We start from the raw sequence: 26,547 nt of genomic DNA on the forward strand, positions 1-26,547 counted from the left end.
AAGTAATAATACTCCCTTGCTAAAGTCAGTATACATAACGTGTAGCCTTCTGCAACCTGGAAACCCAGTATTTACCTGCAGAGATAATTCTCCGTTCCAGGCCTAATTTTTGGAGGCTTTTTTTTAATTCCCAACCGGTATTTTGGGACCTAAGTCTCCTCAGAGACACGCATGCAGAAAACCCAGGGCGGGCAAAGGCCTGACGGACGGACTGGGTACCCGGCCGCTGCCACCCCGCCCCGCCCCGCCCCGCCAACCGGGCGGGCCGGGGCCGAGGCCGGGCCCAGGCCCAGGGGCGGCGTCCCGGCCCGGGCCCCCGCCGGAAGTGCGGGCCAGGCGCGGCCCCCTAGCGGCGGCGGGGCCTAACGGAGGCGGCTGTCCCCGCCGGTCGCGGTTGCCCGCCATGCTCTTCCGTTTCGGCGTGGTGCTGCCGGCGCGGATGACGGAGGGCGGCGGCGCGCTGCTGGTGGCCGGCTCGCTGCCGGAGCTGGGGCGGTGGGACCCGCAGCGCGCCGCGCCCATGAAGCCGGTGCGGCCGACGGCCCCGCTGCCGGCGCAGGAGCCCGCGCTGTGGCTGGCGGAGGTGGCGCTGCCAGACGCGGCCGCCTCCAGCCCCTTCTGGTACAAGTTCCTCCGGCGGCAGGGCGGCACCTACTTCTGGGAAGGTAACGGGCGGGCGGGCGCGCGCAGGCCCTCGGGCCGTGCCCGCGCTCCCCGGGCCACGCGCCGAGGGCGGGGCGGGGCCGCCGCTTCTGCCCCGCCCTCCCGGGCTGGGGGGCGTGGCGTCTGGGGGCGGGGTCCGCGCGCGCTGGGATGGGCGGGGCGGGGCGGGCCCGGCGGCGGCGGCCGGCCCTCAGCAGGCGCGGGGCGGGGCCGTGCGGGGCGGCCCTGCCGGGGCCGAGCGGCGGCGGGAGCCCGTCGCCTTGAGGCGACGCTTGCCTTGCTGGCGGCCCCGGCAGCTCCGCCGCTTGCCCGGCGCCCCCAGCGTCGCCCGGCGGCCGGGCGGCGTGTCCCCGCCAGATGGGCCGTACCCCGAGCGGCGCTGCCGAGCGTCGGCGGAGACGGCGCCGGCCGCCTCCTGTGCAGGGAAGGCCTGAGTTACGCTTGCAGGCAGAGCCTCCTAGGCTGTCGTGACGTGACATGACGTGACATGAGCATTCGTTAACAAAAACATTTTTTTAACCGTGTGATGGAGGAGAGTGAATGCAGAAGGAAGCTGCTCTTCTGGGTTGGTAAACGTTCCTTGAAAGAGTTTCATTATTTTTTTCTTACTTTACCAATTGTTGTCCTGATCGTTTGTTTTCTTTTTTCCCCTAGAAGGAAAGAACGCAGAATTTCCTACTTAGGCGTTAAGATGTGATTTGTTACTTTATTTCAGTAAGCTGCAATGTCATGATGGCATTTTCAGGCTGACAAATTTTACCATCAGAACTACTGAAAGATAAATAGGAAGAAGTTCTGTCATGGCTTTTCCAGCCTTTTTGCTGTTTCATCAGTAGTACTTCTACCATGACTTTCTCCTGTGTTGTCAAATGCTGAATAACTTTAGTGAGTTTCCGTGTGCTGTTCTAGTATATTTAAGTCTCTTAAAAGAGAACACATACAACTGTGTGCTTTAGATGAAGCTCTAAATATACCTCTTGTCACTGAGGAATGGATCTTACTCGGTGAAAGGAAGACAGATGACTAGGTAATCTGTGAGGATTTTTTAAATTTATAAAACAGTTTTATAATCCATATACCGAAATAACACATTGTAGAGCAGTTGCTCTTCACCCATTTTAAGAGTACATATCACGCTTTTAGACTGTCATTCTGTCATACAGACTAAAACATCCATGTCATCATAACTGTTGCATTTGTTTTCTTCTTTATACTAATAAAAGACTCATGTTAATAGTACATTCACAGAAGTTTACATCATGAAGAACTATTTACACCATGTAATAGTAATTGTTTTATTTAGCATCTAAAATAAAGAGTTCATTCTGCATGTTTTAACCATGTTTTTCTTTTGCAGAAATGCAGGAAAAATGAAATTATGGACTAAAATTCTTTGCATCTGTCCAAGGAAGCAGAATTGGGTCTGTTTTGAAGGTGCCAAGTTGTACATAATATGCCAGTGCTATTGGTATATACAGAGGTCTTCACCACACAGGATATAGAAATAACAGTAGTGTTGCAGTCTGCAGAGACTCTGCAATTGAAAGGTGATGGTTTCTGTCTAGTTTGGAAGTAATGATATCTTAAGGTATTTGCCCATACCTGGGAGCTCATTTAGTAAATGTAGCCTGAGTAATAAACATACTCTGTTTTGACAGTAGTGCTACTGATGCAGTTTTAGGATTACCCTGTGTGGGATTTTGTTCTTGTCATTGTGAACGGTCAGCAGTTTGAGTTTATTGCTTAGCTAGAATGACACACAATGGGCATACTGTCCAAAAGCAGAGGTTTTTTTTAATTAGTCATATCAACCATTTTTTTCCTAAGTAGTTATTTACAGGAAAGAACTAAATTTGCTTAATCCTTGAAATTTACTGGTCTTCACATATTATGTGAAGGGAGCTTAAGGATGTTTTTTATCTAGTAATTAAGCAGTATCTTGCAGTCCTTTTTTATGTCGTTTGTTTTAACGATTTTTTTTTTTTTCAACTGTGGATCAATAAAAGTTTTGGCTGTCATCTGTTTATTCTTGTAAAAATCACACTATGAGAAGACAACTACTTTTTTTAAAAAAAAACAACCTTGTTTTTTTCTCTTGTGATACGCAAATGCTATGCTTTGGCTCTTTACTATCCTACGTGTTTAGAATTAAGATGCGCTTTGGGAGACATTTAGCAGTTACAGAACATCTGCAGTTTTGAAGACATGGTTCTGAGGGATAGTGCAGAATGATACTTGCTCTAAGTCTATGAGTTGAGGCATTCATCTGTAACCAGAGAAACTCCTGTCCAGTTATGGATGTCAGATGTTTCCCTATATTGGATGTGAAATAATGTGCCATATTTAAGAAAATTGCTCCCAATTTTTTTATTAGTCTACTTTGTGTGGGAATTCCACTAGTAATGCATATTATTTTTATAACACTACAGTACATGTTACATCATATATTTTGAGTATAAATTTAGTTCATCCTTGCAGCTGTTCCAATGCAATGGGGAAGCTGAGAGATGAAGTGAGGGCCTTTGGTTCTGTGGGCTATAAGAGTCAAAGGCACGGGCCAGCGTCCTGTGGCTTTTGGTTCTGCCAGGTGGTTGGGTAGGAAGCCTTCGGGCAAGGCTTGACCTTTGAGGGGGATTGCTGGCTTGTTACTTGTGTCTGGAGGGAACTAGTTTCCCTCTCAAGGAGGATGAGGTGGGAGAGGAGAGATTCTTGTGCTCCTCAGGGGTCAGCTGCTTACCTCTCCTGTCCCAGGGTGATGATGATGCTGGCCTGCATCCAGGGCCTGTCACTTAAAGCCATTGGGCTCTTCTGGTTCAAATCACGTGATTTATTGTACGTGCTCTGGCCCAAGTGAGGTTTCTTCACGGCTGGTACTTTGCTGGCCTGCTGTGAGCTCAGCTGAAAGGCCTGTTATCCAGGAGGGTTTTAACTGAGCTGCATTATCTGTGGAAAACAGGTTGGCTATGTTGAGCTTTAGAATATGGGAATAAGTTTACCCATTAGAAAAAAATAAATGTATGTATGCACCTTTATTTTTCCAAATGCATCCTATATGTCTTTCTGTGTACATTGTTTTTGATGTAGATTCTTCAGAACTGGGTTTATGTCTCTCAGCTTGGAAAGTAAAAGTATATTGTGCCTACTGTCAAAACTAAATAAATGCAAGATGAAACTTATGCTTGAATTTGTTTTTGTGAGTTTATGCTTGAACACTAATCTATGCCTTTATCCCCTTTATTCTGGTATAAATTAACTGTATGTACTATACAAGATACATGTTCCATAAAAGGACAGAAGAGTTACTAAGGATTTGCCCCAAACTATATTTTGAGATCATGGAATACAGTCTGTTGACATCTTTTGAGAAGGGGAAAAAATATATGTAACAAGTGTAAGCTTATATTCTAGATGTTGATCCATTTTCACATAACCATTAGTTTGTAGTTGGTGCTTGCTTGAAGCTTGACAGGTGCAGCATTGCCAGTTAAAGCTGAAAAGCATGATTAACCTACATTCTAGTAATTTGTACAGGTGAACAGAGCCTTATTCCTTCCAAGAAAACCATCTCTAGTTTTGGGAGGGGAGAGGAGAGAAAAGGAGGTGTCTTCTTGGCACTTGCATGCTGCTGAGGGGTCAGATGCTTACCTCTGCTGTCCCAGGGTGATCATGATGCCGGCCTGCATGTTCTTTATGGTTTTTTAGGGGCTCCAAACAAACAACACAACACAGTTTGATTTAGAAGTGCTCAGGCTACACAACCTGTGGCTTCTTACGTTGGCCTTCCAACATTTCCAGTTCATGCTCCTGTGAGCTTGTTAGTTACAGATTAAGCCATCTGTTGGACAACTTACGCTTCTGATAGTTCAAACGGTCTGGTACATTTAAGGAGTAATAAAGTTTTTCATGATTTTGTAATATAATTAATGAAAATGTCAAGTAAAATGTGATCGTAGCTTTCAAGGGTCAAGCCGATTGGCTGAAAACTTCGGTGATAGTAAGGCACATCACAATTTCATTTTTGAAGTGGCAGTGTGTTGAAACCTAAATCAGTTTCACTTCTTGGCTTCAACTCCGTGGAACAAAATGGGTATAATTTCTTATTTTAAAGGGGGAGATTTTTTTAAAGGGTGTATGGGAAGTTAATACCTAGTTGCCATTTGTCTTGCAGAGGCTGTAACAATAGAAAATATTTGGGGCTAAACCATAGCAGGATAAAGCAAAGTAAAAATTCTTTGAGGCTATTCTGGAGAAGTAAAGTTGGATGCGACTTTTTTCTGTAACTTAAATGCATCTCATTTCTTTCTTTCTCAAAGCTAGTCTACAGATCCACAAATTCGGTAACAGCTCTATTAAAAGAGTGGAGAGGATAGCATTCCTTCATACCTCTCTTAATGCAGATATTTTATGCAGTAGTGTTCCCACTGGGTGTCGCCGTTTCACCTGTGTATAGTCGTCACTGCCTAGTTCCTTCCAGCTACTTCCACGTTTCATGACTATTTAGTGTCATCTCTTCTGCTTTTGAAAATAATCCAGGGCTTTACTTGCTTCCCCTGTCCCAGTCTTGTTTTGAAGTTGGTAGTGACTAGGAAGGAACGTAAAGCACAACTGGAGGTTGATAGTTGAATAATTGTGCATAATATACATTTTGTTTGTGCAAGGCTGTTGCTTTCTGGACAATGCTAGATGCCTCGATACCTTTCAGATGTGAGGAAACTGTAAGTAAAAGTGGATAACTTTGAAATCTACAGCCCAATACCTCTTTAGTGAACGGAGAAGAACTTGTTTACAAAGTGCAATAGCTCCTGGTGTTTTGTTCTTCGACACCCTCAAGACGTATACTTAGGGTGATTATGGTATGAATTGTAACAAGTTTTTCATTACTTCCTATCTGTATGTCAGTGTTAACCAGCTTATACTGACCAGACTACTGGAGATCAATAAAACAATGGTGAGTTGCCTGTGAAACTGCAAAAATAGAAGAATAAAAATAAGTATGTCCACATGCATTCCTCTGGATTTGGCAGGTAGGTGTCATTTCCTACCCACAGAGATAATCAGGGGCCAGCTCAGACTGCTGTGAGAGAGACTAATTAAAGCATTTGTGCTTATAATGGTAAAGTTACAATAATTGCAATTTTTATGCAAATTTATTTACTACTTTTCCAATTCCCCGTGTCACTCCCTGCCCTCACTGTGGGTTGAGAATTTATTTTCAATGGTGAGAAGCACTGCGAAGTAATAGGTAAAGTAATTGGGATGATCACAGAGTCACAGAATGGTTTGGGTTGGAAGGGACCTTAAAGATCATCTAGTCCCAACCCCCCTGCCATGGGCAGGGACACCTTCCACTAGCCCAGGTTGCTCAAAGCCCCGTCCAGCCTGGCCTGAACACTGCCAGGGAGGGGGCAGCCACAGCTTCTCTGGGCTACTTGTTCCAGTGCCTCACCACCCTCACGGTAAAGAATTTCTTCCCTATATCTAATCTAAATCTACCCTCTTTCAGTTTAAAACTGTTACCCCTCATCCTATCACTGCACTCCCTGATAAAGAGTCCCTCCCCAGCTTTCCTGTAGCCCCCTTTAAGTACTGGAAGGCCGCTATAAGGTCTCCCCAGAGCCTTGTCCAGACTGAACAACCCCAACTCTCTCAGCCTGTCCTCATAGGGGAGGATACTTCAATTAAGATTTCGCCACGGTTACTGTTTTGATGTAGCTTGTTTCCTGCCTATAGTTCAGTAGTCTTTTCTGGTATGGTAGAAAGTAGCAATCACTAATATACAGTACAATGCCATAGAGAGTTTCAAAGCAGTTAAGAAGACCTTATTACATTATACATTTCGTTGCTATCAGCCTTTATTCTATCATCTGCATTTCCTTTATTATTATTTCCACCATCTGTCTAAGAAGAATCTCCTTTTTTACACGAGCTGAATTCCCTTTTAGTTGTTTTTCTGTTGCTTCATCTACATCATTAGACTGGGCATTTGGTTAAAAACTCAATATGGTAGCAGCTCCCACCGAGAAACACCTGTGCCTAAGCAGACCTAGAGAGAGAAATAAAACACATCTTTTTGAAAGTTATCTTTGAAAATTTTTATTTTCTCTTCTCTCATTAAAAAAAAAGAAGAAAAAAAGCCTTGTTGATTAACAGCATTATGTGCTGGGGAGGGCTTTCTTGTAAACCACTTAGTTCTAATTCTGGCATAATTAAAAAAAATCCATAAAAAGAATTCTCTTAGGACTAGACTAATAGACTAAAAAATCTCAAAATCAACCTGGATTTTAATAGATTTAAAACTTGTTTCCTTGGTTATATATATAAATGAGAAAGTCTGCTTTAAGTCTGGTAGAAAATAAGTGTGCGGTATATGATACAAATGGTCTTCTGCTTTTTGGATATCTCTTTTTGGGCTGAAAAATGCAAGGAAATATTTCTGAAAATCAAACCAGTCGTGAAAAAGGACTTAATGAAGTAGGTGTGGCAAATTAACAATTTTGTCTTATATAATATAATGCCATAAATTCATTACTGTTTTCAGAATCTAAAGGGAAGATGGTTTATGGACAGCAGAAAAAGCATTAAAAAGCGAAGTGTATTTTTATTAAGCATACAAGTAAGGGTTAGTACATGACATACAGAATTCAGATGTGTTATTTGGTGCTATTTGTCAGAGGTGTAAAAATAGAGGGCAGCTATTCAGGGACTTTGCTGAGAGTTCAGGAAGTTGGGACTCAGGTCTAAGAGCCTGTGGCAGACTCAAGCTGCCAAAATACCTGACCTCGCTCAGTTCCAGTAAGGAGGATTCAGCCTTCCCTACTTCTGTTTTTTTTTTTTTTTTTAACAAATCTATAGCAATTTAGCCTTGGTGGATTTGAAACAGATCCTATTTCAAGACATCAGAGATTGAATTTTGTTCAGACAGTTAGGTAGCAGGGAGGCTTTCATGACAGAATCTTCTGTAAGTGTAAGTAAATTTGAGCACTGTCATTGTAGTGAAGGAAGTTCGATTAATGTTTGATAATATCACAGCAGTAGGACGTTCAGATAACGGGATTGTGTCCAAAATAGGATTTGAGGTTTTTCTTCATTATAATGTTGGTATGAAAGGAAGTTAGCAAATACTCCATCTTTTAAATCCTTCATTTCAGAATTGTTTTTTCTCTGTATGTTTCCTTTAGTTCCTGTTCTATTACTGTTTTAAAAATCTTCTATTCCTCAACCCCTTCCCGTTCCTCAGTCCCCAGAATGTTGATAGTGCTTATGTTATTAAACTCTTCCAGGGGAATTTCTAAGCATGAACTCAAGATGTTAATCTACCTTGTTAAAGGACATAGTTTAATATTGCAAATGTATTTACTTATAATATTTAGGCATACCTAAAATCTTGACTTGACATGTAAAGCCTGCTGGTTCATGCAAAATTTATGACAGAGATTTAAAAAGTAAGTCTTTGCTCTTAGTGATCTGTAAGTAGATGATCTGAAAATTGCCTGGCTGCTTGCTGCTTGGATTTGTTAGTTGCCATTGAAGCTAATGTGCATGTCTAAGGACATTTAAGTAGCCCTGTGGTTTTTCAAAGGTAGCAGTGAACTGAGAAACACGCTGATCTTGCTGGAGTTTGGAGGTTTGGAAGTTGCATGCCTGTGGCGTAGGGTCTGGCTCAGCCAGGGATGAGATATACAGTACCTATACAGCTGCTGCTGTGCCCTGGAGTTTCTGCATGCCTTCCCTCACACAGGAAAAAACAGAAAAAAATTAGAACTTCCAGCAAGGTATACAATAAACTGGTAGCTGGAAGAGCTGTGGCTGAGCAGTACACTGAGTGGCTTTGCTGCAAAGAGCTCTGTGGAGACAGTGGAAGAGGCAATCTTATTTTTTTTGTTCATTCATGTTTTTTTTTATTCACCACACTCAATGGTGCTGAGAAATTTAATTGACCCAGATTTTGCTTATTATCTTTTAAGATCAAGCTCATAATTTCACCAGTGTGAGTCTTCCAGAACATTATGCAATCTGTGTGCAGTTGTCCTCTGTGTCCAGTCTTTGTGGTTAGCAGACTGTTGTGTTATACTTTTTTCAACTCTTCAGTACAGCTGTAATAAAATAGCAACTGAAGGTTTTTCTTTGTATTCTGTTACTGTATGTGATTAGATCAAATTTTAGTAGATCCTCTTCTGGTTTCTGCTTATCTTCTTCCAGTCCTAGATCTTTGGACATCTTTTTCTTACTGTAGTTTCATCCATTTTTGGGTTTTTTTTTGTTCTTGTCTCCACCTTTTGCCAGTGCCATTTTTCAGTTACATGGAGATCTTTGGTTTTAATCTTTTGGTTGCTTGGTTGTAGCCAGCTTCCTTCATATGCCACTTTGATAGTTCTTTATATGCATTAAACCAGGAGCCATATGTGCAGTCATGCAGATTTTGAAAGAGCCCTCTGTGAGGCTTGAGCTGTAAGCGGGGCTGCTGGGTGCTTTGTTCTCCATCAGTCCCCTGCCTACATCAGTGGACTCCACTTCGCGACCATCCACAGTAGAGAGAGCGCAACAGGTGGGTTGCAAAAGAAGTGAGAAACTTTGTAATTTAATGCCTAGAAACTTATGTTTCTTTTAGAATTTTTGCTGTGAAGACTCACAAACAAAGAATTTAAATAAAATCATTCTGGACCTTACTGAAGGAAAGAGTGTGCTACCCTATCAGTTGAACTAGGACCTGTATCTTCTAATAAACTCTTCCAAATTCCTTTTGTTCTCTAACTAGGAAAGACCACATGATCAATTAACAGGAGAATCAGTACTGTTCAGATATTTAACTTACCCTTTTTTATGGTTGAATTTTACATGTTTTCAGATTATTATGTATTTGCCTCCCAAAAATAAATAATAAAACCAATGTTTTGCCACTTGGAACAGTGTAAATAAAAACAAGATGAAGCAAAATATTAATTTAGAAGTGGTTTGGGCTGTAAAAACATGTGTTTCCTGTTGTGTATTCCCTTTCTGAAAAGCCGTTTGTGCTTGTTTTCTTTTCTGTAAAGATGAACAGGTGAATGGAAGATTTTATTTTCTTTACTGTTGGCTCTAGGAACAGAACAGTTGAAATGTTGTTAAAATTCCCCTAAGTCTTTGAGGCTGCACAATGTTTTCTTGACTATAAAAAAAATTAAAATTTCACCCAAATAACTGTTCAGTTCATATTAAAAGTACCTGGAAGCCTACCCAGTGGTGTGGTTCTGTGTGCTGTGAGTAACACGTGAGTTGTGAGACTGGAGCTCTTGTTGTCTCGCAAGCACTGGTGAGGAGGCTCACATCTGCTGTGCCTGAGCAGGGTTTTTAAATAGGAGTTCTGGTGAATTCCCACTCTGGAGACTGGTGGAGTCACGTTGTGGAGTCACTCTGGAGTCACGGTGGAGTTTAGTCAAAGTATCCTGAAGTCTTTGTACAAGTTTTGGGTAAGCTTGGGGAGACTGGTCATTGTAATGGGAAAGACGTATTTACATGAACAATTTATGCACCAAAGGGTTGAGTGTGAGCCCCCCTAGGGATTCTGCAGTACACTCTCATGCTCAGCACTGCATGTTTCAAGCTGTTGCCTTCCTAATGGAGTGAAGTCTAGGGCACCCAGCTTGTAAAAGGGATGCAAAGTCCTCCAGCCATTCAATCTCTGCATGAGTGATATGTACCTGGGACTGGCCACTGGTGCACAGTTAGTTGTTGATAAAGATGTAATGTGCACTTGTGGTCCTGGAGGCCTGTTGGACTGCAGGAAATTAAACCCTGGACCTTCTCTGTGCCATGCCAGACAGTGATGTAGAGGCACCCTGACAGACATGGCTGCCCAGCACAGTAGTGCCTTCCCTGCTTGTTGATGGGGCCTGTCCAAGCTTCAGGTATGGAAACTAAACTTCAGCACTAGGCCTTCAGTTTTGGTAACTTACTTTATGAAATGCTTTGAGCATTTGAGAAGTGAGCAATAAAGCTGAGCTTAGTTTCTGTGGGGAAAGGCTGCTGCTTCTGACTTCCTAGTGAAGTCACTTAGAAAATCTAAAGGTGCGGTGGTCTTTCAGATAAAGCAGATAATGGTGACCTGTGGGACAGGAGAAACTTAAGGTTAAGTGGAGTAGGAAGTTGGTTTGGGTGTGAGTGGCTTCAGACATGAACAGGCATGTCCAGACTCTGCATACAGGCAATTCTGTATACAGTGGCCACTATCTTTTATCTCTGGTGCCTGTGCAGAAGGCAAGAAATTACAAAAGGCAGCAACACATTTCTGATGCACTGAGAAGAGTCGGATTCCTCTGAGCTTGGTCCAGCTGCCTTCATCACACACTGTTTCCTCTCAAACTAGCCAACCACACCGACAGCCCTGGACCAGAGAGTGAGCGAGGAAGTGTTGGTCTTTGACCTGTGGTGCTGCCTGGAGCTAACACCCTGCCCAACTCACTGTTCTGGGCATGGGGAAGTCCCCATGCTCCAGGGATCCAAATCCAGAAAGGACTTTGCTTGGCCTGTTGTGGTGAGGGAGGGGAGAGTAAATGTTTCACTTAGTGTGCCAGATTTTTATCCTGCCTCTGAAAGCTATTTTGTTCTTGCCATGAGCTCTTCCAGTGCTTGTGAGAAGTCTCAGGCTGGCTTGTCGGAGTCTGATGGAGTCATGTAACTCTACCACAGATGAGGTTCAAGGAGTCTGCTCCATCAGCAGAGCTCAAGGGGCTAAGATGAGAGTAATGCATGTTTTGCCTTGGATGTGCCTCATACTATGAGGTTGATGCACCTTGCTTCAGACAGAGGAAACTCACAAGGAAAGGTTTAAAGATAGGGGTGGAAAAGGAGGGATCTGAGGGTTATCCAGCTAATGATTTCTGCTCGTCGCCCAAGCTGTGACCATTTTTCTAGCAGAACATGTAAGTGTTGCTAATTGTTTTCTATTTAAAACATGGTTTATGATCAGTTACCTTGAATGAAAGCTGGTTTCATTGGCTGAAGATAAAAGTTGAGAGAATTCAATCTTTACCCCTTTAATAGTAGCTCCAAATTATCGATGAGTCCTCCATTACTCTTCCAAACTTGTCACCTGACTCTACTGAAACTTTCCTTGTATTGTTATATTATGGTATCCAAAATATTATGGTTTTCCTGTGACAAACTGTGCTAGCAGGAGCATGATGTGAACTGATACAACAATTTTCTCTTTTTTTGAAACTTAAGTGCATCTTGTGCTGCAAACTGTGGTGAGAAGCACTTGTGTATCATTTGGATATTACCTGGGTAGTGAGATCCTGATCATGTGTTGCAGGTGCCTTCTTTCATAACTCTTGCAAGGGGAATAGAGAATCAACTCCCTGAACACAGTTCAGTGTGATCATACTGTTATCTAAGTTAATATTTCTTAGAGATGGTAGCACTCTCCCCTTCCTGTCTGAAATTGTATCACTGTATTTTCTGAATATATATTCAACAAATACGAGAATATATATATATATACACGTAAATATATTTTTTGAATGTATACTCATATACATTCTGTTGCACAGACATTGCATTTCAGTAAGAGGGTTGTTAATTCATAGATCAGTATATAATGTAAAAAGTAGTAAAGAGGCAATTCTCATGAAAAATGTTACAAATGCAAGCTGTTATTGTTTACCTAAGTATTACAGTCAAAACTGAAACGTAGCTTTTGAGATTCCTCTTTGACTGTAGGCCACAGCAGGAAGGTGAGGTTGAGTGATGCAGAAAAATCAACAGTGACAAATAATAATTAGAGAAGGAAGCTTTTCAGAAGAGATTTGAGAAAACCTGCATGAGGGAACAAATGAAACCAGTGTCTTGTGGCTATTTACATTTGGCTCTGCTTTCATGTGTGTTGTAGGCTAGCTAAGGGAATGAATGATGGTGAAGGTGAAAAGATTACAAGGCAAGGAAGTTACTGCCCTTTAAGAAGGCAGATGATAAAGAAGGAAGGAAAAAAAGAGCCAAGAAATAAAGGTGGAGAAGGAGGAGGGACAGTAAAACTGAAAATGACAGAAGAACATGCACCTCAAGCAGCAGCATTTGGAAATGGGACAGTAGGAAATATGTTGTGGTGCAATTGAGATCATGAAAACAAAGAAGAGTGAGATTTTGTTGTCTTGTAGGACTGACTAGCACCTTAAGGAAAGAAGAAATTAAGCAGGAGGAAGCGATCATAGACTGTGATTGCAAAAATTCATGCAGAAACCCTGGTGAGAGAGGAAGAACTGCTGTGAGCAATGGAAGAGGCAGTCCTTGAGGGAGCCAGAATGGATACAATGGCACCTGCATACAAGGGAAAATAGGGCTGGGAGTAGCAAAAGAGCCAGAGATCCTGAGAACATGGTTCAAAACTGGCAAGATGCAGTGATGGCTGGCAGATCCCTGAGGATTGGGGGCTGCAGGGACACCCCACGGGGCTGGCAGCCAGGAGCAGGCTGCTGGGTGCGCTGGGACAGCCCCAGGCATCGGGCACCTCCCTGAGGACAAGGCTGAGGCTGGGATGGGACATCTGCCCATGGGCAGGGGTGGGGATCAGTCACAGCCTTGAGATGGCGGGACAGGGCCATGGTGATATGCATCACTACGGACAGTTGTCAGAGAGTAAAATGGGGAAGGCAAGAGGTGTTATTGGTGGTTGTAAAGATTTTGCTGAATACATGATGTCAGTTAAGTGTCATAAACATCCATAGGTTTTGTTATGCTGTTGTATTTGTTGATGTATACTGCTGTCTTCAAGTATTGTTTAAAAGTGGTAAGAATGTGTAAACAATTAGAAATGTGAGATAAAAATATAGTGGTAAGGGATGTAGCTTCAGGAGCTATATACTGTTCTCGCTCACTTTGCTTATCAAAAGCTGTTTCCTACCATTGCATATGATGCATAATAGTTCATCAATACAGGAAGAGAAAATAGTTTTCTGACTAGTATTTTCTTTTTCTTTTTGGTAAATACTAACATTTCACCGTTATAATAAAACGTGACACATCATCTGGAAATAAGGAGATTGTTTGAGCTTTAGTATTAAATGTTAGACTTATTCGCTAATCATTGCATTAATACATCTTCCAGAATGCTCTTGCTCTAGCAAATTTCCATAAATGTGGTGCTTGGAAGCTGGTCATGCATTTATGTGCAGTGTGAAATTGAAGATATTCCTTTGGGCATAATTTTACTCAGAAATGTTCTAACATCATTAATAATGTATAAGTGTAACAGGTTTACATTAAAAGCAAGCCACAGACTGGGTCATTTCTAATCTGCACAATAATTCCTATGTGGCAATTAGTATTACAATACGTATGTAAAAATGGGAAGGGGGAAAATATACATGTACTGAATTTTTGAGACTAGATAACCTTTTGATTGATGACACGACCCAGTTCAATTCTGGTTGCCTACTCTGGCATGGTATTAAAATTGGTTTTCTGTACTAAAGCTCACATTATTGCTGTAAGAGAAGAAAAAGAGGTAATGGATATTAGATAGTGGAAAACTGTATGAAAAAATTCTTACTTTAGACAAAGCCATTTTAGGTAATTGTGATTGCTCACCGTTGCAGATGTGACTGTCTCTCTCTGGGTCGCTGTGGGCAACTTTTACCATGTATGAACAAACTCTGTAAGTGCGATGTGCATCTGGAGTACAAAGCGATTGTTTGTTGGTTAACAAACATAAAAGACAGGTAGGATGTAATGAACTCCTAGGCCAGGTGTTGGTATGCATCCTGTCCCTGACAGGACACCTGAAGGGTCTTTGCTGGCCGAGCAGCTGTGAATGAGGTGGAGGAGGACCATCCTTCTCTGCTTCCTGAAACTGGTCTTCATTGCTACCAGGTTGCTGTGTGCCATCTGCTTGATTTTCCTCTTCAGGATTTGATGCCTTTCCACACTAGTGTTTTTCCTCTTGAACCCTTAAGGTGGTAACAAACCCAGTGTCACCCATCCTACCTTTGTTTGCAGTTTTACCTTTCTGATCTTGCACGGCTGTACTCTGTGCTTTCTGTGAGGTCTTTCTTGTAGCTTGGCAATTTCCTTAGAAGTCAGCCAGAGGCGAGGTGACGCTGCTGTGCTCTGTTAGAGCTAGACCTTGGACCACAGCAAGCTGGGTCCCCAGAGGGGGTGTCACACAGCAGAATGTTAAATGATGAAGTCACATATTATCAGACATCAAATGAGGAACTTAAATGAAATTAATTATTCTTCAAATTTTAAGTGTCATGGTTGATGAATTCAGAGTCTTATACAGCTTTAATGGTTTTTTTTAAACAGTTTGCAAAAGTTTATTTTAATGCTGAATATTTGCTTTGTGGCAGTGCTTCTGTTTACAACTATTTCAAGTGTTAGTAATGTGTTATGAGAAATGCAGTTTGAATAGGCAGTGAACACCACTTCTGGCCTTAAATAATCAGTTCAAATGTCCTGCAAATCTTTCAGAAGATTTTCCAAATACACAGCCTGCAATTGTCCTTTCTTCTGTTCTAGGTAATGGGCCCTGTCATGATCGAAGTTGTGTTTACAACCAGAGCAACATAGTAGATGGAGTTTACTGCCTCCCAATAGCACACTGGATTGAAATCTCTGGACATACTGATGAGATGAAACATACAACTGACTTCTATTTTAATATTGCAGGACATCAAGCTATCCATTATTCCAGGTAAAAGAAAAGTGCAGGGCTTGGCTGGTGTCAGGTATTCAAACTGAAAATCTGTATCAACATAGTGTCAGCAAACTTTGAATGTGAAGCGGTGAATGGTAGTATGCATGTAACAGCAAAGTTTAACAAAGATTCAACACCCCTTCCAATTAAATGTCACTTTTGACAATAAAAAGGAGACATTCTGAGTTCAAGGTACCTGCAGCCTGCACAGGTGTGTTAAGTTGCATCACATCTGAAAATGACTAGTAGTAATTTATGGATAAATTTATGAGGAACTGTCATTTTCAGATGCTTGTCCATATATTCGGGTAAATATGCATGTATTTTTGGAATTATTTTGCTTTCCTAGGACAGAAAGACAACATCTCCTGGGAAAGAAAAGGAATATATTCCATCACCAGAACTTTAGGGCCTCACGTTATGGCTCATATGTGGCAGCAACTGCCATTAATTACAACTGTTAAAGGTGACTTCTGCTTCTGTGCATGCATTAAAAAAAAAATACTGAAACTTATACAAGTCTTAAAATGTTTGTACTTCCATGGTGTTCACTTGAGTTCACTTCACCAGTGAAGCACCCCGGCCTGAAGGAGACAGTAAAGCTTAAAGAGAAGAGGGCACCCACACTTTAGGGCTGCAGATAAAGCACAGGCTGTTATTTAGAGCAGCAGCCTTAGCACTGGTGGTTAACAAAGTGTCACTGAGGAATTTGGGACTATTTGTAACTTTTTCCCCATCTCTAGTCATGGTTGTGGCAGCAAGTGTGTTGATTGATAATGCTTACATGAATACTGGCAACTGTGGTGTGCCACGTGCTGCTGATGCTGGTTACAGAGCCGTTAGTGATTCCAAAGGTATATGTATTTTTTTTAAGAGATCAAACCACCTCATACGTTCATTAGGTCTTAGCATTGCTTTGTGTGAATTTCTCCAGATTACCGTTTCAGCTACACCAACCTCACTGTCTTGTCTCCTCGTTCTACTCTTTGTCTCCATCCTCCCACAGAATGGGAAGCAGAATTGTCTTCTCATTAGAGTTGCAGTGTATGAGGGAAAAATCTCCCTCTCTTGGTATCTTTTGGAATAGTATGGATTCATAAAAAATTTTTCACAGAGTGTTCAGACAGTGGAATAGGCTGCCTAGGGAGGTGGTGGAGTCACCATCCCTGGCTGTGTTTAAGGGTCGCTTAGATGAGATGTTGGGGGATGTGGTGTAGGGGAGAACTTTGTAGAGTAGGGCTGGTGGTTGGACTCAATCCCAAGGGACTTTTCCAACCAGAATGATTCTATGATAAGCACTGTTAGGCATATGTAAGTATTCATGTGGCTTGGTACCTTTTCCCCGAGACCCCCTCAAGCTATATAATACACCTGACAGACTATGCTGTTATCTGTATCTTAAGCATCCATTTCCAACAGCCTATCAGAGAAAAGATCTTGTTTATTACAAAGCACTGACTTGTCAATCCCAAATAATCTTTGCTTCGCAGAGAAAGTTTGTGAGAAAGAACAGCTGTCAGAAAGCAAATATCTAAGTACCAAAGGCTAACTTATCTTTCTTTCCAGAGGCAGCAGTGATCCATTTAATACTGCCTTATCTGCGTGACTGTGTTTCTAAGATTAGGTAAAAAGCTGCAGATTCCACTAAAGAATATATGAAGAAAATTTTCTGACTTGTGTAGTCTTTTCCAGATGAGGATCTTCTCCATTCTCTCACACACACATACCTTCATTGCAAGGCAAGCTTATATGTACATCTTCAGTAATTCTTATCTCATTTCTTTGAGCTATATTAATTGAGGATATTGCATAACAGTCCTGTTGCATAATTATTTTAATACTTTGAAGACATGCAGCCTTAAATGACTTTAATTATTAACAGTTGGGGGCAGATTCACCATTCTGCTGGTTATAACAAAGCAGCCCAAAAAAAATGGCTAATTAAGATTTTTTTTTTGGCAGAACAGCTGAAGTGAGCTGATGAAAATGTGTGCATTTTGTAATGGATTTGTTGATTAGAAGAGTACTATGGAGATTAATATCACCAAAAATTAAAAAGAAAAAAAATCAAAACCCCCTCCCAAAATGGAAGCAAAGAGCCAATCCCTCTGCCTGTATGGTTAACAGCTCAGTGTATGATTGGATCATAGTTATCCAACTAAGGTTACTTTTTTCCATGCTGTAACAGAAGCAGCAGTACCACGGGGAGCTTTATGAACACAAATTCTGAGCCCCGTCACCAGCTGTAGAATCTTTACAGAACTGTGGCACCTTGAAAGAAGTGATTTATCAATGAAAACTTCTGATGTGAGCCCCTTCTCTATGTTGCTCCACTTAATAGGATTGCCGTGTGCGAATTAGCTGGGGAGGAAGTTCTATCTATGTCAAAATGGCCTCCCACGTGAGTCTTTGGACTGGTTTTACTTGTCCTCTGTCTAGTCACAACAATTAGAAACAGTTGATCTGAGCTTCACTACCACCTTCCTTCTTCATGAAGTATGCGCTTCAACTTTAAATGAGCTGCAGCAGGATGGGAAGAACCTGCTTCCTGCTGTTGCCAAAGTCATTCTGAACAATGCTAAGGCTGACAGCAATGCTCTGAGGAATCAGATTTTTCTTATTCAATATAGATGTATTTGCTCATAAATCAGCGAATTTATATTTAAACTTATATTTAGAGAACTCAGTTTGTGTTGGTCATTCAGGTTGGAGAGTATATGATGTATTTTTAAAGCATAACAGGATTTGAATTAATTTTTTTAACGTGTGAAATGGAACTTGCCTGCAGCTGTGGGCTCATGACTGATACCTCCATTGCATTAGTGTTCACTTGTTTTGGACATGTAATGACACATCTCACCAAAATCTGATTCAGGAAAAAATAAGTCCTTTTCTCTTTTGTGTTAGGTATTACTGCAATAAGATGCCTTGAAATTGCAGGAGAGTTCACTTAGGACACCGTAATTTTCCAAAGCAAATTAGAGGTATTGTAATCTTTTCTGGGAAAAGATGACTTCAGAAAATTTGTAAATCTGGGGCATGTTAGCTCTGTTTCAGTTCCATCTGTGAAAGGTAGAACTTCCTAATTCATAGGTGTTAGATACCTTATTATTTATATAAAAAATTCTGCAGTTCTCAGAAGAAAGGTATTGCATAAGAGCAAGAGAGGGAGTGACACACGAAATTACAAAATCCTTAAATAATATGTTGGAGACAATGATGCTTGATGGTAGAATTAGGTGCTATGGGAATGAATATCTCCAAAAGGAAAATCCATCTAGTTACAGTTTTCTATTTTCAGACTAATTTTAGTTTCCCAGATCCACTTCTGATAAGTAGTGAGTTCCCATATTTTTTGCCTACTCATTCAAATATGATGTATGACCACCACCTCTTTGTTTTTGGACATATATTTGATGCCATCTATGGTGTCTGATTTTTGATAATACATTTTCAAATTTACTGTCTTCATAATCGTAATTTTATTCATTGTGTGAGCTTTTTGTGGGTCATATCTCCTAAAGCTGATGAAGAAAAATATTTTTTACATGCTTTACATGCAGTGGATTCTGTAAGTGAATTCCTCAGACAACAATGCTAGTTAATCTCTAACTAAAGTATTGTTACAACTGCTAAACATTTTAGAGGAAAATACACAATCAACTTTAAAAGAATGCAACGGGGGAGTCACTACATGAGAGTAGCCATGGGTCCTGAAAACAATTTTTTTAGGTACAGTTTTTATAGCAGCTTTTTTTGCACTTAGGTATTAAGGCCATTAAATATTAAAATTCAATGTTTATGGAGTGGGTGGGATGCTCCTGTAACTGGATATAATCCAAGAAATTGTGAAGTTGACAAATATGTTGCTATCATCAGTGTTTATGTCCTATTTTGTTCTTTAAGACAAAATAAAGCAAAAGATAAAAAGAGAATAAACCCTTGTGCTTAGAAATACTATTTTTGTTTGTTTTGTGTTGGTTGGAATTTAAACTTAATTTATGATGTAGTTTTTACAAATGCTGTGTAGATTGTTGGTAAAATGGTTTCCTTTGACACTGCTATTGTAATTTAGGTTATAGTGTAAGCCAAGTGTTAAGTGGGGATGATCAGGAGAGTCATAAAATATGCACTCCTGATGTGTGCTAAAATGTTAACGTAGATAGGTGAGTGGATGAGAAATGATGCAGGGCAAAATCCAGATGCTTCTTGTTTGCCTTCTGGAGTCACTAAAGCAGTATTCTGCTGATAAGCACTGAGTTTCCTTTTGTCTATAGTAATTCTCCAGTGAAGAAAATGAGTATTTACTTCATTGACATGCATCTTTAATTGGGGTGGAAAACAAGAAGCTGGTTGAGTATATTTTTGCATCAGAATCACTGGAGAAGGGAAATAATGTAACTTCTGTTAACTTATCTGGGTCATACAAGGCAGTTATTGCTATTTGAATGTTAGAACTCTGCTGGGATTGATGAATGTAAAGATAAATTTAAAAGACATCTGTGGTAGGACTCAGTTTGAGATTACGACAACTAAATTCATATGTCTGTATACAGCAATTTAACTCACCGGTGACTAGATGTATACTTTAGAGTAAATTGAGAATTGAATTAGGCTCTGAAGTCCACTGATGATGCTGTTGAGATCTCTACTGATTTATAATGAGACGTTAAACATCCTGTCTGGTTGCTTGAATGTCGATGTCTAGCATCATTTCAGATGCTCTAGAGTTTACTGTGTGGCTTCCAGCTGCTGCATGACGGGAACATGATTTCTTATAACTTGTTGACCATATCTGTGAGCCCCATCTAGGTGTTCCAGATGCTATAGGATGTCTCAGATGGCAGTGGGAAGCTGTACTTAGGCAATGCATTGAGCATTGCTGTGCCTGAAGACACCCATTTTTAGGTAACCCGGGCTAGGTGTGTTCATCTTGATCTTGTATTCCATCCCTAGCCTATATTAATGAATAATGTCCATCTCAGTTCAATATGAAGTCAGAATTACCTTTGAATTATGCAACTGGAAAAAGTACATGAGAGGGTGCTACAAAAGAGATTACCGTAATTAACATTAAAAGCTGAGAGCTAGCCGTCCCCTGTGCCTAAAGACTACTTGTGGTAACAGTATTAGAAAAAAGAATAAGAAATAATGAGCTCTAGAACAAAACTATTCGTTTGTATTCTAATAAAATAATCCTGATTAAAAATACTTAACATCAATAGGAATTTGGCCTTTGATTTCAATATTTGGGGCTCTAACTGTAGAGTTAGCTGGCCATTATATACATTAAATAATGAAAGTATTCTAAGCCACATTTTGTGATATGTTTATCCCATAAACTAGGACATTTGGTCACTCATTTGAATTTTGTTTTATTAGGCTGAGCTATAGTCAAACTAGTCTAAATGAGATCCATTGTTTACTCACCAATGGGAATCATCTTTTATTAAATGGTTTAAATATGAATTCTACTTTTTTTGTCCCTTGTATATCTTCATTTTTTTCTATATCACCCTCAACTGGGGCTGTGAAATGCTTTCACTAATCTCTGCTGTGAAGAAAATGGGTTTCAAATCAGTGTAACAAGCTAATTTTAAGCATTTTTTATTTAAGTTATTGAAAATTAAGAGGGAGTGTGAGGAAATAGGAGGAAGAGTGAGAAGACAAATATATTATGAGGTCAGAATTTTATCCATTTTTAAAGTCCTTATTTGTTTACATTTATTTATCTCTGTATTGGGTAAGAAATGCATTTCTCTTCCGCATTTGTTGGCTATCCAACTTTGGATGGCTGTTTTCTTTCATGAACTCCTGGCTCTGTGCCCCCCCTAACAATGGCTAAAAACTTGAAAGCAGATTCTGCTTTTCCAAGTTTTGTGATTTTGCATGGGCAGGATGACACCTGGCTGGGCTAACCTAAGACAGACTATCAGAGAGTTAGCTACAAATCCCAGTTCCATAAACTGTGCACAGAAATACAGTTAGGATGTGCCAGTGGTGCAATCATAAACTGTGGTACCTGCATAGTACTGTGGCTGAACTGGACTGAGGAAACTAATTTTTCACTTTTAGTTTTTCTGAATATTAGCAAATAGCTGTTGTCAGCACATCCCTGGTTCCCTCACCGTGACCTGCCACCTGGGCACTTGAAATGGGAACTCCTGGATCTCAGCTACTCATTTCTAATCACATTTCTTGTGAGTGCCATAGTAACAAGCAAAATCTGGCATTTAAATGGGTGATGTATATTTTCCTAGAGGAAAAAGTCATGGAGCTTTTAGATTAAAGATTTTTACATAACTGTCATCAGTGTTTGAATTCCCAGTACTATTTCTTCCTACAGTGACTGGTGTGATAAATCTGATGAATGGCTACTAGCCAGTATGCTGCCAGGTTTTCTGTGTACTGTAGTGGCTGAGGGACACCAAATACTCTCTACATTGGGATGATGTTGTTGAAGTAATGGCTGATGAATGGTAAATTATCTCCGTAAATATGATAAAATTGGGGGAGGGAATGATCTTGGCAGCAAACTAGACTGAAAACTAGAAAAGTTGTGAACTATTAATATTTTTATGTCAGCAATTTTTTAAATGGCAGGCTTCTTTAATATTCAACGGCTTTTTGGAAGTGCTTTCTTCTCTTTTTTTAAAGCCATGATATATGTTGTCAGCATTATTGATAAATTAATGATTTCGAACTGTTTATATATATATAGTCTAAAAAGCATAACATTTTAGAAGTGATTTAATGTGGAATTTTACATTGCTTTAGGTTACAGAGCAATTAGAATAATTCTTGGTAGTCAATAACAGCAAATCACACTGATATGTTGGTGGTCGGTCACGAGTGGTATCCCCCAGGGCTCAGTTTTGGGTCCACTCCTGTTTAACATCTTTATTGATGACCTAGATGAGGGGATCGAGTGCACCCTCAGTAAGTTTGCAGATGACACCAAGTTGGGTGGGAGTGTTCACAGAATCCCAGAATCGTCTAGTTTGGAAAAGACCTTGAAGATCACCTAGTCCAACCATTAACCTAACACTGACAGTTCCCAACTACACCAGATCCCTCAGCACTATGTCGACCCGACTCTTGAACACCTCCAGGGATGGGGACTCCACCACCTCCCTGGGCAGCCCATTCCAACGCCTAACAACCCCTTCTGGAAAGAAATGCTTCCTAATATCCAGTCTAAACCTTCCCTGGTGCAATTTGAGGCCATTCCCTCTTGTCCTATCGCTTATTACTTGGTTAAAGAGACTCATCCCCAGCTCTCTGCAACCTCCTTTCAGGGCGCTGTAGAGGGCGATGAGGTCTCCCCTCAGCCTCCTCTTCTCCAGACTAAACACCCCCAGTTCCCTCAGCCGCTCCTCGTACGACCTGTGCTCCAGACCCTGCACCAGCTTCGTTGCCCTTCTGTGGACACGCTCGACTCATTCAATGTTCTTTTTGTAGTGAGGGGCCCAAAACTGAACACAGGAATCGAGGTGTGGCCTCACCAGTGCCCAGTACAGGGGTCAGATCCCTTCCCTGTCCCTGCTGGCCACGCTATTGCTGACACAAGCCAGGATGCCATTGGCCTTCTTGGCCGCCTGGGCACACTGCTGGCTCCTGTTCAGCCGGCTGTCAATCAGCACCCCCAGGTCCCTCTCTGACTGGCAGCTCTCCAGCCACTCCTCCCCAAGCCTGTAGCGCTGCTGGGGGTTGTTGTGGCCCAAGTGCAGCCCCCGGCATCTGGCCTTATTGAAACTCCTCCAGTTGGCCTCAGCCCATGGCTCCAGCCTGTCCAGGTCTCTCTGCAGAGCCTCCCTACCCTTGAGCAGATGACACCAAGTTGGATGGGAGTGTTGATCTGCTTGAGGTGGGTTTTACTTTTGATGAAAACGATGTATTTCTAATGAAACACAGAATATTTTCACAGTTTGGAAATTACTGAATCGCCCAGAGTAATGCCTAGCACTCATCTGTACTAGAAAGAAATGGCTTCCATGGTACCTTAATTACATCTTGTTTGCCTTTGTTATACTTATTATGAAGGAAAGCAGGGTTGTGAAGTTCCTTCTGTTCCCTATCCCTGCAAAGAAGGATAAAGGAAATCATCTGGATGTTACACATCTGAAAAAGGTTTTTCTCCCCTAATCACAGTCTGAATCATATTTGGATGTAATGTCAGGGCCTTTGGGTCAGCTGAGGAAGAACCAGTTGGCTTCCCTAAACTCTGATGGTGAGGGAAGTGGTATGGATATGCAGTAGCTTCCTGGCAGTGCTGCTAAAACCTCTAAACAGTAATGCCGCCTAGACAAAAGAGAGCTTCTGCAGCAACAAAGCTCTTAATGAACTTCCATCCCAGAAGTTAATATGGTTTTGTCTGTTGCAGGGCTGGACTGGGCTTTATGGGGTCTGCACAGTGCCGCTGCTGGACTGGCAGCATGTGTGTGGACACAGGAGGAGGAATGGGACCACAGCAAGAGTCTCGGTGCTTGTAACGCCACATCGGCACAAAGCTCTGCAAGGCAGCAATTATTAGATGTGTCATTCCTCTGGGAAATGAATAATTTATATGTATAAATGATACATATGAAGTACATTGAGCATGGCTGAATTTGGCAAATTAAAAAAATTTTTGGAAATCATTTTAAAAACCTGGCAGAACGTGTATAGCTGAGTTGGATCAAGTGCTGTGAGATGGCAGAGGGAGAGCGAGCTGCAAAGACTGGCTGGTGCTTCGTGGCAGCAACCAGCTTCTATTCACGTACCAGGAACTGGTGGCTTGCAAGGTGCTTTAGAAGAAAACCTGAAATGAGGGTTCAACTAGAAAGAGATAGTAATTTAACCAAGTAATTTCCAATCAGGAAGCGGGCAACCAGATACAATAAGCTAAAAGGGAGCTTAGCGTGCTGTCTGGATAGTCGTGTGTGTTTTATCTGGACTTTTTTTCCGGATTTTTCTTTACCATTCTGCCATTCATATGTGGCATATGGAATTTGCATTTGATTGAGAATTATTTATTTAGGGGATGATTTTTTAGGAATGAGTATTTCATTAATAAAATGGCAGCAAGCTGAGACTGGCTGTTGATGGCAAGATGAACGCTTTTCATCAGATGGCTGGTAATGGGCAATAGTTGCTTAACACCACTGTTGCTCTTTAAAATTGATCTTTTCATAGGTATGTTGCTGCACAAAATGATTTCCTTATTTCTTAAGAGAAACTTACAGTTATGTGTCATTCTGGGAGCAAAAACCAGAGGAAGACTGGGAATCCTCCATGAAAAAACCTTGAGGAGTAAACATACTAATTTTGTCTGTTTTTCTCTGTGGGATATAACAGGCAATTGTTGATAGTCTAGTAAATATGAATTTTGTCTGGGGTATCACTGTTAGAAAGCAAAAAATATTGTTGCTTTGAATTTCCCTTTCTGTTTTACTGGGCGTCCCTGTAACTTGTCTGTATTTCTTCTGGAGGTCTTCAGTCCTTTTTCCTGCCTCTTTACTCTTTAACATTCAGGCCATCAGCGAGGGAGTAAAGTTCTGTCTCCATTGGAAAGCAATTTACCGGTGTTGCTGGCTGTGAATGAAATTGACTGAGATTGTGAAATCCTGGGCAATTTAACTCACAGCCGGGATGATGTGGAAGGCGCAGCATCACTCTTTCACCAAGGATGATGTTCCAGTTGTCTTGCAGATATTTATTTCCTCTTAGCTTTTACATGCATTTATTAGGTGCCCTGTAATCACTGGGCACCTAAATATAGTTTATCTAAAGATAGCAGAAGCTCTTTTTCAAAAGCAGAGATTTTGTACTCAACCTTATTGCTGTTTAGTTTACCAGGGGGAACCAATTCAGGTATTTGGTTGTTATCAGAAGAATTTGACTAAGAGAGCTCCATAATTTACAACTGTTGGACCAGGAACTTGTGTTTGAAGTGTAGACCCACTCTGTCTACCCTTCCCGTCGTTTTTTGCAGGCACATCTACTAGGGCAGGTTAGCCCAGCCAGCCTGCAGCTGACTCTTACAGAAAAAAAAGCATCAAAATGAGAAAGTTTTCAGTCCCCAAATGTGAAAGGTGACACCATCAGATAGTTTATTGCCGCCAGCTGGTTTGGTGTTTGCTTGCTCAGTGTATACTGTATTTCTGAAACAGGTAACCTGTAAGAAAAATCTGAAATAAACAGCTGCATGGTTGTTTCAACTCAAATGAAATGGGAAGAGTGTAAAAAATACTTAAAACAGTATCAAGCTGAAACAATTGTTATGAATTCTACCCTATTCTCAATAATTTTTATAAATGCTGATAGGTATAAATGCAAGTTTTCATTCTGAAATGCTCTAGATATGTACAGGATAATTTAAAAAAAGATCCTCCATGTAAAAATACGGAGAATCCTACTTAAAGGATAAAAAATTATTTATTAGAATGGAAACTTAATGTAGCTCTAGCCTCTTTGAATTTTGTCTCAGAAACGTGGGTATTTTATTTCCCAAAAGTAGATAGATATTATCAAACTACTGCTGTATTTTCCCATATATATTTTTTTCTCTGCAAGAAAAAACAAAAACCAAAGAAATGAACTGTGTTTGTCTTCCCAGGGAACATATTAAGAGTCTGAACTGAAAATCTCTTGTTCCCTCCTTTAAGACTTGTACTTTGGGAAATTAAATTTCAGGGAGTCAGGTACATAATCCCTGCAATTGTTCAGAAGTTTAATGCATGTCCTCTTGTGAACTATGATAAAAATTGAGTCAAATGTCATAGACTTTGCCAAGTTATAAGAAACATGGATTTCTTCTTTATTGGTTCAATAAACACCATGGTTTGTAAGTTTAAATGAAACTTCTTTTTTCTTTGATATGAAAATACCTCATAATAGAAATAAATGGGATTTTATGCATGCGAGAAGAGGAAGAAGGGGAAATATGTATTTAAGTTTTAATACAGGAACAGGAAAATGTGGAATATAAATAAAATCAATAATGAAGTAGAAGCCTTCCTCCCTTCCTCCCTTCTTCCCTTCCTGCCTTCCTCCCTTCCTCCCACTGTGGGCTACCAGCAAGACTCTCCGTGGCTCTGTCTTTCAGTTCAGGGACTGGATGCTAGGCACTAGTATATATGTGCAGATGTTGGTGGGCTTACAGAGCCTTTTTTTTTTTTTTTATTATTATTATTATTATTATTTTAGTTTATCTAGCTTCTCCAAGACTGCCTTTT

At 40.9% G+C, this 26,547-nt stretch overlaps 1 protein-coding gene across 7 annotated transcripts in view; it reads left to right on the forward strand.

Annotated features, from left to right (window-relative positions):
- Positions 1-337: 337 nt before the first annotated feature.
- The window catches only part of EPM2A (EPM2A glucan phosphatase, laforin), a 42,547-nt gene continuing 16,337 nt past the window's right edge, over positions 338-26,547 (forward strand). The window contains exons 1-4 of one of the 7 annotated variants that reach the window (XM_074896610.1): positions 898-1,228; positions 1,318-1,377; positions 2,021-2,210; positions 15,154-15,328. In XM_074896610.1, the coding sequence (XP_074752711.1) occupies positions 2,117-2,210; positions 15,154-15,328 (269 nt within the window). In that variant the 5' untranslated portion in view covers positions 898-1,228; positions 1,318-1,377; positions 2,021-2,116. Of the gene's footprint in view, positions 666-897; positions 2,211-15,153; positions 15,329-26,547 lie in introns of those variants that run through there. The other 6 variants (XM_074896612.1, XM_074896608.1, XM_074896607.1 and 3 more) reach the window with 6 other exon arrangements.

This window comes from Athene noctua, chromosome 1 (assembly GCF_965140245.1).
Source record: "Athene noctua chromosome 1, bAthNoc1.hap1.1, whole genome shotgun sequence".
Classification (NCBI taxonomy): domain Eukaryota; kingdom Metazoa; phylum Chordata; class Aves; order Strigiformes; family Strigidae; genus Athene; species Athene noctua.